This window comes from Mobula hypostoma, chromosome 11 (assembly GCF_963921235.1).
Source record: "Mobula hypostoma chromosome 11, sMobHyp1.1, whole genome shotgun sequence".
In the NCBI taxonomy this organism is placed as follows: Eukaryota; Metazoa; Chordata; class Chondrichthyes; order Myliobatiformes; family Myliobatidae; genus Mobula; species Mobula hypostoma.
Genome location: NC_086107.1, coordinates 75,408,174 through 75,427,464, shown reverse-complemented (window position 1 = coordinate 75,427,464; position 19,291 = coordinate 75,408,174). Strand labels below are relative to the sequence as shown.

The window sequence follows — 19,291 nt, the reverse complement described above, 5'->3', positions numbered from 1 at the left end:
TACTGACCAGCTTAATTGTTTTTTGTCAACATACACAAATTTAGAATTTGATGGCTGCAACACACTCAACAAAAGTTGGGACAGAGGCATGTTTACCATTGTGTTACATCACCTTTCCTTTTAATAACACTTTTTAATCATTTTGGAACTGAGGATACTAATTGTAGTAGATTTGCAATTGGAAGTTTTGTCCATTCTTGCTTGATATAAGACTTCAGCTACTCAACAGTCTGTGGTCTCCTTTGTCTGATTCTCCTCTTCATGATGCGCCATACATTTTCAAAAGGAGATAGATCTGGACTGGCAGCAGGCCAGTCAGGCACATGCACTCTGTGTCTACAAAGCCACGCTGTTGTAGCCCGTGCAGAATGTGGTCTGGCATTGTCCTGCTGAAATAAGCATGGACGTCCCAGGAAGAGACGTCGCCTTGATGGCAACATATATCTCTCTAAAATCCTAATATACACCTCAGAGTCAATGGTACCTTCACATACATGCAACTCACCCATGCCATGGGCACTGATGCACCCCCATACCATCACAAATGCTGGCTTTTGCATCTTTCGCTGATAACATTCTGGATGGTCGTTTTCATCTTTGGCACGGAGAACTCGACGCCCATTTTTTCCGAAAACTAGCTGAAATGTCGACTCATCTGACCACAGCACACGGTTCCACAGTCTTTCAGTCCATCTGAGATGAGCTCGGGCCCAGAGAACTTGCCGTTTCTGCATAGAGTTGATGTATGGCTTCCTGCTTGCGTAATACAGTTTCAAGTTGCATTTCTGGATGCAGCGACAGACTGTGTTGAGTGACAATGGTTTTCCGAAGTACTCCTGAGCCCAGGTGGCTGTAATTGTCACAGTAGCATGACGGTTTCTTAGGCAGTGCCGCCTGAGGACTCGAAGATCACGCACGTTCAACAGTGGTTTCTGACCTTGCCCTTTACGCACTGAGATGTCTCTGAATTCTCTGAATCCTTTCACTATATTATGTACTGTAGATGTTGAAAGACCTAAATTCTCTGCAATCTTGCATTGAGAAATGTTCCTTTTGAACTGACTAACAATTCTCTCACGAATTTGGGCACAAAGGGGTGAGCCACGACCCATCCTTGCTTGCAAAGACTGAGCTTTTGATGGACGCTACTTTTATACCCAGTCATGATACCTCACCTGCTACCAATTAGCCTGCTTAATGTGGAGTCTTCCAAACCGGTGGTTACTTGAATATTCTGTGCACTTTCCAATCTTATTTTAACTCTTTCCCATTGTTGAGTGTGTTGCAGCCATCAAATTCTAATTTTGTGTATACTTACAAAATACAATTAAGTTGGTCAGTAAAACTATTGAAAATCTTTTCTTTGTACTTTTATCAGTTAAATAAAGGTTCACGTGAATTAACATATCACAGATTTTTGTTTTTATTGCATTTTGGAAAGTATCCCAACTTTTTTGGAAATGGGGTTTGTACATGTTAATGGATTCTCATCAGTCAAAGGTTAGTTGAGGAGAACTGCTCCCTCTCAGACCCAAAAGGGCTGGTTCTTCCGGTGGCTGATTTTAGTTAGTATGTTCAGTGAAAGGTCCCCATCACACTTGCGGCTTTCTTTTTACAAAAGGTGCCTTTAATTGAATCACTGAGCTTATGCATTTAGTACATTCAAAGTATAGTCCGAGAAACAATGGTACAGTGAGGCAACAATTACTGCTGCAAGACCTGCGGGAAGAACTCAACAGGTCAGGCAGCATCTACAGAAAAGAGTAAACAGTCAGCGTTTTGGGCAGAGACCCTTCATCAGACCAGGTACTGCACTGCCTTGCAGCTAGTACAATCCTGACTTCTGGTGCTGTCTTTGTGAAGTTTATACGTAGCCCTCGTGAGGGTGGGTTTCCATCAGGAGCTTTGGTTCTTATCCACACCTCAAAACTGTGCAGGTAGGGAACTGTTGGCAGTAGGTTACTGCTTTGTATGAGTAAGTGACAAACAAGTTGATGGACACATAAGGGGAAAAACTGTGGGGCTGCAGGGAAATGAGAAGAGGGAGGAATGGGGCTGACAGGGCACTCTGAGAGCTGCCATAGATCTGACAGGCCAAATGGCCTGGCATAATAAGTAAATCTGGTTGTGAGTATGGGGCTGTGTATGGCCGAGTCTCTATTACATATAGGAGACTGTGCAGACTGAAAATGGTGGTTGTGGAGATGCATATAACATGATGTGTAAGTGTATGCAGTGGGATCTGATTTATTGCGGGAAGGTGGAAAGTGGAACTGAACAGGTGATTCCATCAGTACAGTGCAGGGGACAGCCTGAATAAGGCTCTGTTCTGACCTGTTATTGAGCTTCTCATGTTGTTGTTTATGTATACAATCAAGGTAGATCTGGGTCAGCTGTAAGCTGTTAATTGTTTAAAGTGTGGCTGAATGAATTGAAGTCATTTGAGAAAGCCTTATCTGATTCCCGTTGTGTGTCTCGTGGCGACAGTGGGAATTATTTTTGGCATTTCCACGTGTGTAGAATAACCACATGTAAATTTGTTTGTTGTACCATGTGCATTCTCTTTCAGGTGTATTAAACTGCAGTTCAGTGGTGAAGCAGCGCAGTCTGCTGCCTGGGACTGGCTGAAGACAAACCAAATGCCTTCTGTGATTGCAACAAAGGAATCCAGGTATAGTAGAAGGGATGAAGGGCATCTCTGGCGAAGGGAGTTGCTACTGGTAGCATGCCGTTTGAGTGAAGTTCTCACTGAGTCAGTGCTCCTGATATCAGAATCAGGTTTATTATCACCGGCATGTGTCATGAAATTTGTTAACTTAGCAGCAGTTCAAAGCAATACATAATATAGAAAAAGAAAAAATAAATAAACTGCAGTATACGTATATTAAATAGATTAAAATGATGCAAAAACAGAAAAGATATATATTAAAATATTGAGTGCATTCATGGCATTTAGAATAGCTGGCAAGATGAGTTATTACTGGTTGTCTCTAATAGCCATGACAGTAGACTGTAATATCTGTACAGTGAGGTGTACCAGTGGTGTGTTTCTGATTGCAAAGGAGTGGTTTACTAAGCGATTCTAAAGGACATTCCTATGGATCTGAAGTCATTCAGCTAGATTGGGTTATCTGCAAAAGAAAATTAAATAAAAATGAAATCAACAAAACAAAGTGCATAAAATGTTGGAAATACTGAGTGGGTCAGTCTGCATCTATGGGGAAAAATAGTTAAAAGTTCCAGAACTGAAACATTGACTCTGCCTCTCTTCCCTGGCCTGCTTGAGTGTTACCACCATTTTTGCTTTCACCAGCCGAATGAAGCAACTCTAACTTTCCCATTGAAGATAATTCCATGCACAAAGATGTCTTCACTGAATGTCATTAGGTGATTCATCCCTGAATGTACAGTCGAGGTTGAATAGTTAAGATCAGGTTCTAAAGAAAAATCCCCCGCCATCTGTCACTAGCTCAATGGTGTGTTTTTTTTAATAATTGTAGTTGAAAATGGTCAAAGTCAGGTATACTGTCATTGTCATATTTGCAAGTACATTTATGCACAGGTCCATTGAAAAACATACTTGTAGAAACATAGGCACAATGTTCACAAGAAAGACATAAATTATACAACAAAGAGCACAGTTAGAACCAAAAGCAGTCCATTGTCGTGTTAAATCCTCGGAGTACAGAAGTGTCCAGTGCATGGGTTAACAGCAGAACATTGGTGAACGTATAAATGGCAGGTGTTTTGGAGAACCCTGTGACCCATGTCTCTGCTTGAATTAGTGGGGTGGCAAGCCACCATTAGTTTTCCAAATCTATTCCCAAGCTTTTGTTCACACACTCACTTGCATCTGTCTGAATATGAAACGGAGTGTAAAGGCCCCCTGATACCTTGGAACATGTGGACATCTTCATCCATGTCTGCTCCATGTAGACTTCATTATTCTGACACAGTAATGCCTGGCCTGTTCCATTAGCTTGAAGTCATCTAATACATATCTGTATCTTAACTCCTTACATGTCCCAATCTCTCAATGCCCCTGTGCTGTTTTGGCTAGCACCACCTCCTAATTAATCATCATCTTTAATGCAGAAGTTTACATTGGCACCAACAATGTTAGCTACCTAAGCTCTGGAATTCCATTTCTTAATCCACCTGCCCAGTCTCAAACCTACCTCCCTTGCCTATCTTATTGTCATTTGTGCTACTGTTTCCGACGTGGCACATAGTGTCAGATTTTGTTTGACATGTTCCAGTGATGTACTTTGGAATATATTGATGCTTTATAAAGGTCCAATAAAGGGTTGAGTGGACTTCAGTGCATCCACCTCCCTAGGTTTGAGGTCTATGTGAATTTCCGGATAAAACTACAGCCACATCTAACATCTGGATTTTCAAAAGGCCTTTGACAGGACGGAAGATTGGCTGACTGACAGAAAGCAAAGGGTACCAATAAAGCGGGGATTTAGAAATCAGATCTGAAGGATTTTCTTTCGCCAGAGCAGGGTGAATCTGGAATTTATTGCAACAGGCAGCTGTGGAGGCTAAGTCATTTGGTATATTTAAAGCAGAGGTTGATGAAAGGTTCTTGGTTAGTAAGGGTGTCAAAGGTTGCAGGGAGAAGGAGGGAGAATGGGGTTGCGAGAGTAAATAAATCATGATCGAATGGCGTAGTGGACTCGATGGGCCAAATGGCGTAATTCTGCTCCTTTGTTTTGTTTCTGGTTGGCTACTGGTGACCGATGAAACAGAAGAATGTAGTTGGAAACACTGAACAGGCCAGGCAACATCTGTGGAGAGAGAACCAGAATTAACAAGTCCAACACCCTTTGTCTGATGAGTATGCTTTGACCTGAATCCATTAACCCAGTATCTCTCACCACAGTTGCTGCCTGACCTGCTAATTATGATAACCATCTTGCAGCAAAAGCATTATTAGTTGGAGAGGGTTATTGCCTAAGACCCTGGGAGAACTCTACTCTTCTGGGATCTTTAAAGTTGCTTGAATAATGTAGCCCTGGCTTTATTGTTTGCAGTAATTGAGTTGAATCATGTGTTAATCTCTGGGAGGGAAACCTGTGGCAAAGTTGATTCCTCTCTTTCACAGGGCATTTTCCTGATAAAACTTGGCCTGTTTTGTCTCCATTCAGTGCCACAAATGAAGCCTGGAGGTTGCTGTCCTCTTACCTTGACCGCTTCCAGTCCAGCAGTTCACAGTACCATCACTGTGTAATTAATAAACTACTTTCACATGGAGTGCCGCTGCCCAACTGGCTTATTAACAGCTACAAGGTACAATTGCCGCTCACCTCTCACTTCGTCTCAGGTCACTTAATGAGAGTTACTTCTTTGCTGGAAGGTAGAGGATGGATTGTGTGAATCTGGTCATTTCTAGTATCTGTTATCAATGTATAGTAGTAACAACAAACACCATATTAAAAGGAAGAGGTTCAAATGTGATGTTTAAGAGAACTTTGCATAGATACCTGAATGAGAGAGGTATGTAGGACTATGGTCCAGGTGCAAGTAGATGGAACTCGGTGAAGACCAGGTCAGCAAGGCTGGTTGGACCAAAGGGTCTGTTTCTATCTCGTGCTGTATGGCTCTTAAGATTTCCCTTTACAGCTGATTAATCTGTATCTATCTTGTATTTGTAAATTTCAAGATTATGGGCAGGACACCAAAGAGCATGGTATGTCACCAGGACAGCATGATATAATTGTATGGAATGGGATTTCTAATCTCTAAAATAATGTACAGATGGATACAAGAAAATAGGAATGGGAGTAGTTCACTCGGCCCTCAGACCTTCCCCACCACCTAGTGCGATCATGTCTGCCCAATGCTAGCCTCAGCTCCTCTTTGTTGTTTCTCTATACTCCACTGTTCATCAATCTGTCTGCACTTTAAATGCTTCTAATGGTTCTGTTTCTACTGCATACCAGTGCAAAAAATTCCAGAGGTTTGCCATACTCAGCTAGAAGAAATTTAGACATACCTGTTTTAAATCTTTTAATCATGCCTCTTGTTCGAGACTCATTACTGAAAACATTCCAACATTACCCTGTGAAGCTATGCATTTATTGTTTGAATAAGGTCATCTCTCATTCTTCTGTATTCCATGGAGCACAAGTTGATTTCTTGTGATAGGACAACTCTCTCACCATAGGAATTATCTTGGCAATTCACAATCACAATTCAAAAGATTTTCCTTGGCTGGGAAGACTTTGGGTGGTCCTGAGAGGTAGCTTTGAACTCCATATCTGTATGTGCAGCACGTAGTGGATTAACTACAGATAGAGTTATCTGTACTTTAGGTGTTTGTGATCAGGTGTAATCAAATGTACCAATTTAAAGGAGTTTTTTGTTAAACCAGAAAGAGGATATGGCTGGACTCCTGCGTCTGTACCTGAACTACGACCTGTTGGAGGAAGCAGTGGATCTGGTGCTGGAGTACGTCGATGCATTAATGGGGAAGGGGCACCAGTACTTTGGCATTGAGGTGAGAGTGGCGCATGCTCATGGGTTGTCTATGTAGCAGCTCTGGGCAATTCCCTTTGGGTGCCAAGATTGCATGTAGCAGATAAATTCAAGTTGATCACCCTCTCTGTAAACAGAAATCTCGCCTCTACACTCACTACCAGTCCCCTTCCCATTCTTTTTTTTTATATATTTTTTTTATTACAAAAAAAAATACAGCACATCCACAAAACCCACAACCTTAACAAAATCTAATTAAATATTGAGCAGCAAAAGAGAGAAAAATATAAAGGCAAAAGTAAACATACACAGCAGAGGTGCACCACACCGAAAAACCTCAGTCCTCAGCCCGTAAGAAAGTCCAGTACAGGGCCGTATATCCTTTCAAAGATGTCCCCTCTGTCCTCATTACATAGTCTCAGTCTCTCCAAATGTAAAATATTTGCCAGTTCTCTCAGCCACAGATTGTACGTAGGCACAGAGTCCATTTTCCACATTTGCAGGATTAACTTCTTAGCGATCACCATTCCAAACAATACAGCCATTTTTTCATAGATATTGGCTGAAGATGGGGAGCTTGTGGCTCCAAGGATGGCTATGAGCAGGTCTGGTTCCCACCGCTTCCCAAAAGCCTCAGAGAAACAGTGAAAAATACTTTTCCAGTATGCATAAAGCTGACAACATGACCAGAATGAATGTGACAAGTTACTGTTCACAGATTTACATCTATTACAAACTGGTGAAACATCAGGGTAGAAACTGTGCAACTTTTCTTTGGAAAAATGGAGTCTATGTATTGTTTTAAACTGTATAAGTCTGTGTCTGACGTTGACCGAACAATCATGTATACTCTTTAAACACTCATCCCAGACCTCCTCTGTCAGCTCTATACCCAATTCATCCACCCATGCCTGTTTAAAACCTGCAGTATTCACCTGAGCTCTATTATATAGGATCTGATAAAAATAGGATACCGCACTACGAGTAACAGGATCAAATTTATTTATTGCCTCCAGGGACTCATGTTTGTCTAAAACCTCGAAGTTAGGTATATATTTCCTAACATAATCTCGAATTTGTAAATATCTAAAAAAACTAGATGCAAGGGATATTGTAAACTGCTTGTAACTGCGCAAATAAGGCAAAGTTTCCATTAATATATAGGTCACCTACACTACAGATGCCTCTCCTTCCAGATAGAAAAGACAGTATCATTCAGGCCAGACAGAAAGGAATGATTGTCACAAATCGGAGTGTAAATATAAGTTTATGGGGCCTTAATGTGTAGTTGAATCTGCTTCCAAATTCTTATAGTGCTGCCATCCACAAAGCTGTTACTAAAATGTGACTTACTAACTGCAGTGGGGCTATTAAGGAGAGCTGGTAAGGAAGTCTTACAAAGCACTCGCTCTATGAGTAACCATGCTGGGCACGAGTCTGAGGTAGAGGGTGGGCCTTTTTTCCACCGTGCAAGAATGGATAGGTGGGAGGGGAGGGAACGTTGACTCAGACCATAAGAGGCCTGCGTCGGGCATATGCCTTACAAGGTGCAGATTGGAAGTCTGTGTGGGGCGCCACTCCTCGCACAGACGAGAGTAATGTGTGATTAAGTGCCTTGCTCAAGGGCACAAACACGCTGCCACAGCTGAGGCTCGAACTAGCGACCTTGAGGTAACTAGATGAACGCCTTAACCACTTGGCCACGTGCCCAACACACTTGGGCAGCCCAGTAATACATCTTAATGTCCGGTAGAGCAAAACCACCTGCTTCCTTGGGCTTTGACAAATGTTTTTTAGTAATTCTAATGGCTTTATAATTCCAAATGAAGGGTATAATAATTGAATCCAATTGCTTAAAGTATGACAGAGGGATAAAACATGGAATTGACTGGAAAACATGAAGAAATTGTGGCACTACAATTATCTTGATTGCATTAACCCTCCCCACTAAAGAAATTGGAAGGGTTTTCCAAAAGTCAATATTGCGTTTAACCTGCTCAGCTTTGTTTTGCCAATTCACTTGCAAAAGGTCACCTTGGTTTTTTGTAATAGTCACACCAAGATAGGAAAAATTATCATAAGTTATTTTAAAGGGAATGGACTGCAAATACGCTGTATTAACCACTGCAGTAACTGGCATTAGTTCACTCTTATCCCGATTAATAGAGAAACCTGAGAAGCTATCAAAATGATTAATTAGAGTCAGAAGGGCGGGTATTGATGTTTGTGGGCTGGAGATAAAAGGACATCGTCAGCGTATAACGAAAGGTGCTGTTTATGTCCACGCATATCAATGGGAGATATCAAAGGGTCCTGTCTGATGCTAACAGCCAGTGGCTCAATGATAACTGCAAGCAAAAATGGAGAAAGGGGGCAGCCTTGATGAGTCCCACTATGAATTGCAAAAGGGGAGGAAATATTCTGATTAGTGATAATAGAAGCAGATGGGTGTGAATAAATTATCTCAATCTATTTAATGAAAGATAGTCCAAATCCAAATTTCTTAAATGCAAACATCATATATGGCTATTCCACTTGGTCAAACGCACGTTACGCATCTAATGAAATGACTACAGCCTCTTCTGCCTGTCTTGTATATAAAATACTGAAAAGACGACGCAAATTAAAATACATATGTCTACCTGGCATAAAGCCAGTTTGATCTGGATGAATAATAGAACAAATGCATTATTTTAACCTATTGGCCAGGACTTTCCCAAGAATTTTGGTTTCAATTGGCAGCAGCGAAATGGGGCAATATGATGAAACCACCTCGGCATCACAGCCTGGTTTTGGAATCAGAGAAACATTGGCTTTACATAAAGTGGGTGGCAATCTGGAAGCTGTCCTAGAGTGATTCAACATTCGTAACAGCAGAGGTGACAATTTTGGACCAAATACTTTGAAGAATTCCATGCTAAAACCATCCGGACCCACTGCCTTATTATTAGGGAGGGAAGAGACCTTCTTGATCTCATCTAGGCTTATATCAGCATCAAGTGTATTTACTGAATCTGTTGACAGCGTGGGTAGATTTAGATTATCAAAAGATGCTTCCATAGCTTCAACGTCCGGACTGCCTTGTGATTGGTAAACATTAGCATAGAACTCCGCTAAACACTTATTAATTTTTTCCAGGTCCGTCAATAAAAAGCCATCTTTCGCCTTTATACAATGTATAGCCCTGGAGGCCTGCATCTGTCTTCACTGACGGGCTAATAACTTATGGGGCTTTTCACCAAGCTCAAACTACCTCTGTCTGACTTGTGTCAGTAGTTTTGAAACACTCTTGGACATTATAGAATTATACTCATACCGTAAGGCAGTAATCTTATTAGGTAATTCTGCTTCCTGGTTTATTTTGAGAGAAGCTTCCAGATTTACCAACTGATCATCTATTTCCATTAACCTTATCTTGAATCTTCCTTTTTCCGCTGTCTCATATGCTATTATGCAACCTCTAATAACCGCCTTCATGGCCTCCCAAAGAGTGGAATCACCATCACTGCCCACATCATTGGTGCACAAGTATAGATCTATCTTATCTGAAAGGTAACAGCAAAAATCCTTACCCTTTAGCAAAGCATTATTTAAACGCCAACTATATTCACCTCTTTTGTGGTTCAATTTGAGTACAAGGGAGACAGGAGTATGATCCGATATAAGTATATTATGGTAAGTGCAACCAACTACTGACGAGACCAATTTCGAATCTAGGATTTATGTACTGCGGAGAAATACGAAAAATCCTTCTTCATGGGATTAAGAAACCTCCAAATATCCACTATGATGTACAATTGCATTAGATTATTAAGTGTTACACTATTTTTAAGTGAACAAACTTGGGGATGTTGTCTATCTAGAAGGGAGTTTAAGTTGCCCTTCCCAACATTGCTAGGGATTACTGCATTCATAATATCGGGCTCACTGTGCAGGTCTTTAGAAAGTTGTTGCTGACAACCTTTCAGACAATTCATTCCCGATGAGAGTAGCTCTTCCCTGTTGACCAATGTTTAAACTGCCACCAGTTAATCAGCCTCTTCCATGTTAGATTCTCTTTCCCATTGCCTTGAGGCAGCAGCCAGTTTGAGCTGACTGTTCTTTTTCATCTGCTATTCGACTGTTATAGATATAATTTAGGCCATAAAATGTCATTGTCCTCTTTTCTCTTCCTCCACCCTCACAACCTGCCCATCACTTCCCTTGGGTTACCCCCTCCCTTCCTTTATTCCATGGTCCTCTCTCCTCGCCTATTAATTTTTTTCCTTCAGCTCTTTACCTCTTCCACATCACCCCCACCAGCATCTTACTTCATCCCCCACCCCTCACCCTCCCCCCATCACCGGGTTTCACTTTCACATGCCAGCATGTACTCCCCCCACCACCTTATTCTGGCTTCTGTCCCCTTCCTGTCCATTCCTCATAAAGGGTCTCAGTCCAAAACATGGACTGTTTATTTCCCTCCATAGATGCATTGCTCCAGCATTTTGTGTGTGTTGCTCAATCTCCAAAATCTCTTGTGTGTTTGAAATTCTATTTGGTCTCGTTGTCAGTCTAACTCTGTTTCTACAGTGTGTCAGATATCACCTGTTTTCATCCCATGCCAATCCCCCTTAGATTGTATGTTTTCAGCATGTTGAGTGGAAGTACTCAGACATTTGTAAAAGCCCTTTCTAATTTCCTCTCCCCACGGCATCTTCCATCGCACTGATGGGGGCCATGACACTGGAGATGGAGCATGTACTGATAACTCAATGTTGTGAGGCATCTGATGTGCTCCAAACAGTAGTGATCCACAGCAGAGAATAGGCGGACAGATCACGTGCCGAGCACAGGAGCCATCCACAAACTCTCCACAGCCTGTGGTCTTAGCTGAAGCTAGTGGTTAACTTAGAGCTTTGGCAATATGGTCTACATGCAGGAGCAGGTCTTCTAATGTGCGACGTACATCCTCTCCCTTTTCTTCCCCTGGTTTCACAGTACTGTGTGGATTTTGGACAGAGGTAGAAGAGAAAGCTACTTTAGTGGCTTGTCAGAAATGGAAGTCTCAAGAGTCTCAAATCTACATTGTTATTAATGAGCGTTCTGAACAAAGGGTCTCAAACACAGCCGACTGTTTATCCTCTCCAGATTCCAGCATCTGTAATCCCTTTTGTTTTCACCTCGATTAGTCTGATGGTGTGCTGAGAATATAAAGGAGACACTCAGGTGCCAAAGACTCACTGGAGAAAACGAGAAGGGAGATTCCGGAGCCGGCCTTGTGCAATACTTTCCACACTCGTTACGGTTTCAGGAACTACAGCCCACCCTCCATTGATTGAAACTTGCACTTTCACGTGAATAAAATCGGGTCGCAAGACAGCAGGATTGTATAATAGGACATTAGCAGTAATGGCATGGAGCACATGGTTTGCTCCATTCAGTTTCTGAATGGAGGCAGATTATTTTAAGCACATGAAGCGAATGGTTGCTGTGGATGTAATATTTGTAGGTTTCTACAGGATCTGCTTTATTTCAATACCATGTTGTCAGATTTAGGGTTCTCCAGACACACCAGTATTGTGTGCAATTGTTCTGGTTTTCTGTGGAGCATCGGAGGCTGAGGAGTTTATAAAATTGAGAATCTTAAATGGGGTTCACAGAATCTTTTTCCCAGTACTGTCAAGGACATGGATTTAAGGTGAGAGGGGAGGGTTTTAAGGGAGATATATGGGGCAAGTTGTTTTGTATATAATACACACACACATACACAGTGTGGAGGATGCCTGGAACAGGCTACCGGGGTGGTGGAAGCGGTTACGACAGTAGTGTTCAAAAAGCTTTTAGATGGGCACAGGATATTAGATTAGATTATGAGGACACGCAGTCCTCTTTTATTGTCATTTAGTAATACATTAAGAAATGATACAATGTCATGCGGGAAATGGAAGGATATGGATCACGTGCAGGCAGAAGAGATTTAATTTAATTTGGCATTGTGTTTGTCACAGACACCTTGGGCCAGAGGGCCTTTTCCTGTGCTGTACTGCTCTATGTCCTAAGTAACCCTCTTTCAGCTGGCTCCATTTTCCTTCACTAGGTCCCCTCCCTTCATCCCATGAACTTTATCTGCGTGCTGTCTTTTACTGACTGCTTGCTATTTTTCCCCTCATTAATGATAGCTTTATCCATGGAACACGAGGAATAGATACCATTTAGTCCCCACAGTCCCTTCCCCAAATGATGAGTAAGACTTCCTATCACTGATGTTCAGAAGCAAACATTCTGTTCCCCTAATACCTGTCGTCCTTGCCTTGCGCTGGAAATGACCCACACTTTGAGTAAGGATTAATGAACTGAACTGTTGTTTGCAGAGACCACTGTCGGCAACAGCCCCGCTCATCTGGCTCCCTTACTCTGCCATCGACCAGCTGCTACAAGCACTCGGAGAGAACCCAGGCAACCTGAACAACATGAGGGTGAGTGTGAGTCAGACCGCCTATTGGCATTGAGCAGTAGAGCTGCTCGGGGAAATGGCAACCCAGGCATTCTCCTGGGTTTACCAGCCTTGCTCTCAGCCGTAGACAAGGGGAGGTATTGTCATATGCATCAAAATCCAGTGAAGGCCTTTGTTTTGCCTGCCATCTATACATCACAACATTGAGATAGTGCAAAAGGGAGAAACAGTAACAGATTACAGAATATAGTGTTAACAGAAAAAAGTAAACAATAAGGTGAAAGACCAAAACTTCATCTTTATTGAACAAGTGGTCCATTTAGAACAGTGGGATTGAAGTTGCCCTTGAGCCTTGTGCTATGTATTATCAAACTTTTCTATCTTCAGCCTGATAGAAGAGAGAATCTCTGGGGTTTGGAGGGGTCCTTAATTAAGTTGGTTGCTTTCCTGAGGCAGCAGGGAGTGTAGGCAGAGTCCATGAAGGGTGGGGGGGGGGGCTCGTTTCTATGATGGGAACTGTGTGCACAGCTCTGCAATTTTTTTGTGGCCATGGGCAGAGCAAGTACCATACCAAGTGTTAATGCATCCAGATAGGATGCACCTGTTTCCAAAAAAAAATGGTGAGGACCAGAGGAGAAATGCTGAATTTCCTTCACCTTCTCAGTGGAGGTGCTGGCCGTGTGGCTGGGCTGGAACAAACCTCTCTGCTTCCTGAAGTCAATGACCATCTGTTTTGTTTTGCTGACAAAACCCCTCAGACTCTGGCTGCATTGTTCCCCATCAGCTACACCTAAGTGAAGATGCCATGTTGTTAAAGTCCATGAGTGAATGTGTCTGATATTTACCCTGACACATTAATGATATGCTGAGCCATACTGATATCGGGGAGTGTAACAGACCTTTCCCTTTGTTTCCTCAGTTGTGTGAAAAGCTACGGATTAAGCTGGAGGATTACCATCAGAAAGTGGAGCAGGCAACCCGCGACATGAACACCTACCGCAGGCAACAGTAGTTGTGAGGGACAGGCATTCCCGAGAGCCAGCCTGCTCCCCAAGGTTGCATGATGAACAATGGCAATGGGCACCATCGGGATGCTCCCCTCTTCAGATGTCCTTGTGTGCCTGTGCAGAATCTCAATCAACAGAAGTGACTCGTCCTGCCATTATGCCATAGAACACTGCTTTTAAAATGTCCTAATGGCCAGCCTGTGTGCTCTGACCACCTGACGGCAGGGGAATATTCACACAGAAGGGCTCCTTGTGACAGCGTAACTGCAGCTTGGACTCTAACTCAACTTGGAGCTTTGGATTTCCTAGAGCTGTCTGGATGGCCTGACCAGTAGGAGGAGCGTGTCCAGACGTCCCTTTTTTATGACGCAGGGAAGGCCGTTTTCAGGAGTACACTAGGGGTGAAGGGGTTAGATGGGAATTGGGAGGGTTTCTAGGTCACACGTGCATGGTGTGCTGGAGCCCTCTGAATATCTCTGAACCGGAAGTGCTCTGGGTAACTCTGTAATCAAGGTATTAAGAGCTGCTCTCCTGTTTTTTTTGTACTGAGGATGGGAGGTTAGCACAGTGTTGGTCTCCAGTGCTCTCTCGATAGGGAGTGACTTTTTCTACTGTACATGATTACTAAAAGATTTGCCTTTTTGAGGTTTTTATTTATTGGATTTTTTCCAATCACATTTAATAAAATAAGAACATTCTAATTTGTTTCTCATTTATTATTTGTCGCATGGAAAAGCAGCTGACTAAACCACAGTGTCATGGTCATAGAAAAGTACAGCCTAGAAACAGGCCCTTGGGCCCATCTACTCCATGCTGAACCATTTAAACTGACTATTCCCATCAATCTGCAACGGGACCTTCACCCTCCATGTACGAGTCCATACTTCTCTTAAACATTGAAAGCAAACTCATATGCACTATTCCACACTCTCACGACCCTCTAAATGAAGAAGTTTCCCCTCAAGTTCCCCTTAAAATTTTCACTTTTCACCCTTAACCCATGACCTCTGGCTGTATTCCCACCCAACCTCAATAGAAAAATCTTGATTACATTTACCCTATCTATACCCCTCATAATTATGTGTACCTCTATCAAATCTCCCCTCAATCTTAAGGAATAAAGTCCTAACCTATCTATTCAATCTTTCCTTATGACTCAGGTCTTCCCGTCCAAGCAACATCCTTAATTTTCTCTGTACTCTTTCAACCTTATTTACATCTTTCCTGTAGGTAGGTGACCAAAACTGCACACACTACAAAATAGACCTCACCAATGTCTTACAACTTCAACTCAACGTCCATCTCCTGTACTCAATACTTTGCTCTATGAAGGCCAATGTGCCAAAAGTGTTTTATGATCCTATCAACCTGTGACATCACTTTCAACGAATTGTGGACCTTTATTCCCAGATCCTTTTGTTCTGCAGTACCCTGCCACTCACTTTGTAAGACTTACCCTGGTTGGTCCTACTGAAGTGCTACACACCTTGCACTTGTCTGCATTAAATTCCAGCTGGTCCAGATCCCACCGCAAACTTACATAATCTTCCTCGCTGTCAACAACAATGGACCCTGCGGCACTCTACAAGACAGAGGCCTCCAGGTAGAGAGGCAGCCATCTGCTACCACTCTCTGGCTTCTCCCCCAAAGCCAATGTCTAAGTCAATTTACCATCTCATCTTGAATGTCGAGCAACTCAACCTTCTTGAGCAACCTTGTCAAATGCCTTCAAGTCCATCCAGACAACATGCACTGCCTTGCTTTCATCAACTTTTCTTGTAATTTCTTCAAAGAAACTCAGTAAGATTGGTTAGTCATGACCAACCACACACAAAGTCATGCTGACTATCCCCAATCAGTCCATGTCTATCCAAATAGTCGTATATCTAGTCCCTTAGAATACCTTCCAATAACGTTCCCACTACTTGGGTCAGGCTCATGGGTCTATATTTTCCTGGTTTATTTTTAGTCTGTCTTAAACAGCATAAGCTATTCTTCAGTAACTTGCCTGTGGCTATGGATGATTTAAATATCTGCTAGGGCTCCTGTAATTTCTGCACTTGCCTCCCACAGGGTCTGACAATTTATCAACCCTAATTTGTCTCAAGCCAGCGAACACCACCTCCTCCTCTAATCTGTATCGGGTCCATGAAGTTGATGCCGCTTTGCCTCACATATTGACTGTCTGTCTCCTGAGAGATGGAAAAAAATCTATTTAATATCTCCCCCATCTTTTCTGACTCCACAAGTGAATACCATTCTGATCTTCCAGAGAACCAATATTGCCCCTTTCAATCCTTTTGTTCTTAACATATCTGTAGAATCCCTTGGGATTCTCCTTCACCTTGTCTGCTAGGGCAACCTTGTGCCTTCTTTTAGCCTTCCTGTTTTCTATGTGTTCTCTTGCATTTCATATACTTCATAAGCACCTCATTTGTTCCTACCTGCTAAGCACCCACTATTTTTTTCTTAACCAGGGCCTCAATATCTCTAGAAAACCAAGGTTCCCTGAAACTGTTGTCTTTACCTTTTATTCTGACAGTTGCATACAAGCTTTCTACTCTTAAATTTCACTTTTGGAGGCCTCCCACTTACTAAGTGCATCTTTGCCAGAAAACCACACTTGCCAGATCCTTTCTAAGACCATCTAACTTTCCCCAAGTTAGAATCTCAACCTGTGGACCAGACCTATCTTTTTCTATATTTACTTTCAAACTAATGGCATTATTATCACTAGATATGAAGTGTTCCTCTGCACAAACTTTTGTCTCCTGCCCAGTCTCATTCCCTAGTAGCAGATCAAGTATCATACACTCTCTTTGGGATTTCTATGTACTGATTAAAGAAACTTACTGAACACATTTGACGAACTCTATCCCATCTAGTCCTTTTAAAGTATTGGAGTCCCAATCAATATGTGGAAAGTTAAAATCACCTACTATAACAACCTTATGTTTCTTGTAACCACCTTTGATCCACCATGAGCTCATCTGCCTTTCCTATGAAACTTCTTGCATTGAAATACACGGCTCAGGACATTAGTTGCACCATGCTCAACCTTTCGATTCCTGGCTTTGTCTGAGCGCTTAACATTTCTCCACAACCTCTTCCTGAACTGTTTATAGCATTCTGGTTCCCATCCCCAGCAATTCTAGGCATGCTGTTTCTCTAGACTGGGATCTGTGGAGGAAGGATTCAAGTGCTAGAAGATACTCTGCCAACATTGCTCCATGGTTTAAGGGGGCTTGTGTGGTGAGGAGCTATGATGGACCAGATATTTGCAGGGACAGCTGCTGAAAATGCTAGTTAACAAGATGAATCATATAGCCAAGTTACCTCCTGGCTCTTGGGTCATATGTCATTGTTCCTGTGCTGAGCTTTTCCACAGGGGCCCTTTCAACAGGGAACTTGGGCAGATGGAAACTGAGAGGCTAGTTAAGAACAGAAACTTAAACCCAATTTGTCCACCAAGTTGCCTACTTAAGCTAATCCCATTTACCTGTGTTGGCCCATATGCCTCCAAACCTTGTACCTGCCCAATGTCTTTTAAATATTATCTGCCTCTACCACCCTCTCTGGGCAGAAAATAATTCCCTTGGATCCTTTTTAAATCTTTCCCTTCTCACTATAAATCTCTAGTTGTAATCTCCCCACCCTAGGGAAGTGTGTGAACATTTACCTTACCTCAACTCATCATGATTTTATAAACCTATCAGGTCACCTGACAACCTTCTGCACTCCAGGGAACAAAGTACCAGCCTCTCCTCATAATTCCTGTCCCAGTAACAACCTTGTGAATCTTTTCTGCCTTAATGGCATTCTTCCTATAGCTGGGTGACCAGAACTATGCACAACAGTCCAGGTACTGTCTCCCAATGACCTATACCATTGCAACATGACACTCAAGCCTATACTTGATATCCTGACTGATGAGGGCAAGATACCGTATACCATCTACACCCTGTCGGTGTGAGGAGGTAAAAATTTAAGAGCTGAGCCTTGGGCTGGAAGAATATTAGATGTACAGGAGATTGCTCATCTAGTGATCAGCCTTACTTTGCTGAACGTGCCGGTATCTGTCGTCTGAAATCAGAATTCCAAAAACTTGTCCAGTGGGATTAGTAACAGACATCTCTATTGTGGTCTATAGCAACCTACGTAACATAGAAAACCTACAGCACAATACAGGCCCTTCGGCCCACAAAGTTATGCCAAACTTTCTTTTGCTTAGGTTTACCCATAGCCCTCTATTTTTCTAAGCTCCAGGTACATGTCCGGGAGTCTCTTTAAAGACCCTAACGTATCTGCCTCCACCACCGTCGCTGGCAGCCCATGCCACGCACTCACCCCTCTCACCGTAAAAAAACTTACCCCTGACATCTCTGTACCTACTTCCAAGCACCTTAAAACTATGCCCTCTCATGTTAGCCATTTCAGCCCTGGGGAAAAAGCCTCTGACTATCCACACGGCTAATGCCTCTCATCATCTTGTACACCTCTATCAGGTCACCCCTCATCCTCCATCGCTCCAAGGAGAAAAGGTCTAGTTCATTCTCATAAGGCATGCTCCCCAATCCAGGCAACATCCTTGTAAATCTCCTCTGCACCCTTTCTATGGTTTCCACATCCTTCCTGTAGTGAGGCGACCAGAATTGAGCACAATACTCCAAGTGGGGTCTGACCAGGGTCCTATATAGCTGCAACATTACCTCTTAGCTCTTAAACTCAATCCCACGGTTGATGAAGGCCAATACACCGTATGCCTTCGTAACCACAGAGTCAACATGTGCAGCAGCTTTGAGCATCCTGTGGACTTGGACCCCAAGATCCCTCTGATCCTCCACACTGCCAAGAGTCTTACCATTAATACTATATTCTGCCATCATATTTGACCTACCAAAACGAACCACCTCACACTTATCTGGGTTGAACTCCATCTGCCACTTCTCAGCCCAGTTTTGCATCCTATCGATGTTCCGCTGTAACCTCTGACAGCCCTCCACACTATCCACAACACCCCCAACCTTTATGTCATCAGCAAGTTTACTAACCCATCCCTCCACTTCCTCATCCAGGTCATTTATAAAAATCACAAAGAGAAGGGGTCCGAGAACAGATCCCTGAGGCACACCACTGGCCACCGGCCTCCATGACCCGCCTACAACCACTCTTTGTTTTCTGTGGGCAAGCCAATTCTGGATCCACAAAGCAAGGTCCCCTTGGATCCCATGCCTCCTTACTTTCTTAATAAGCCTTGCATGAGGTACCTTATCAAATGCCTTGCTGAAATCCATATACACTACATCCATTGCTCTTCCTTCATCAATGTGTAAGGCACGACCTACCTTTGACAAAGCCATGCTGA

General features: G+C 42.8%; 1 protein-coding gene across 2 annotated transcripts in view; it reads left to right on the top strand.

Annotated features, from left to right (window-relative positions):
• The window catches only part of nup160 (nucleoporin 160), a 127,836-nt gene extending 113,220 nt beyond the window's left edge, over positions 1-14,616 (top strand). For both annotated transcript variants that reach the window (XM_063062298.1, XM_063062299.1), the window contains 5 exons: positions 2,570-2,671; positions 5,154-5,295; positions 6,380-6,505; positions 12,837-12,941; positions 13,839-14,616. In XM_063062298.1, the coding sequence (XP_062918368.1) occupies positions 2,570-2,671; positions 5,154-5,295; positions 6,380-6,505; positions 12,837-12,941; positions 13,839-13,931 (568 nt within the window). In that variant the 3' untranslated portion in view covers positions 13,932-14,616. The remainder of the gene's footprint in view (positions 1-2,569; positions 2,672-5,153; positions 5,296-6,379; positions 6,506-12,836; positions 12,942-13,838) is intronic.
• The last annotated feature ends 4,675 nt before the right edge of the window (positions 14,617-19,291 follow it).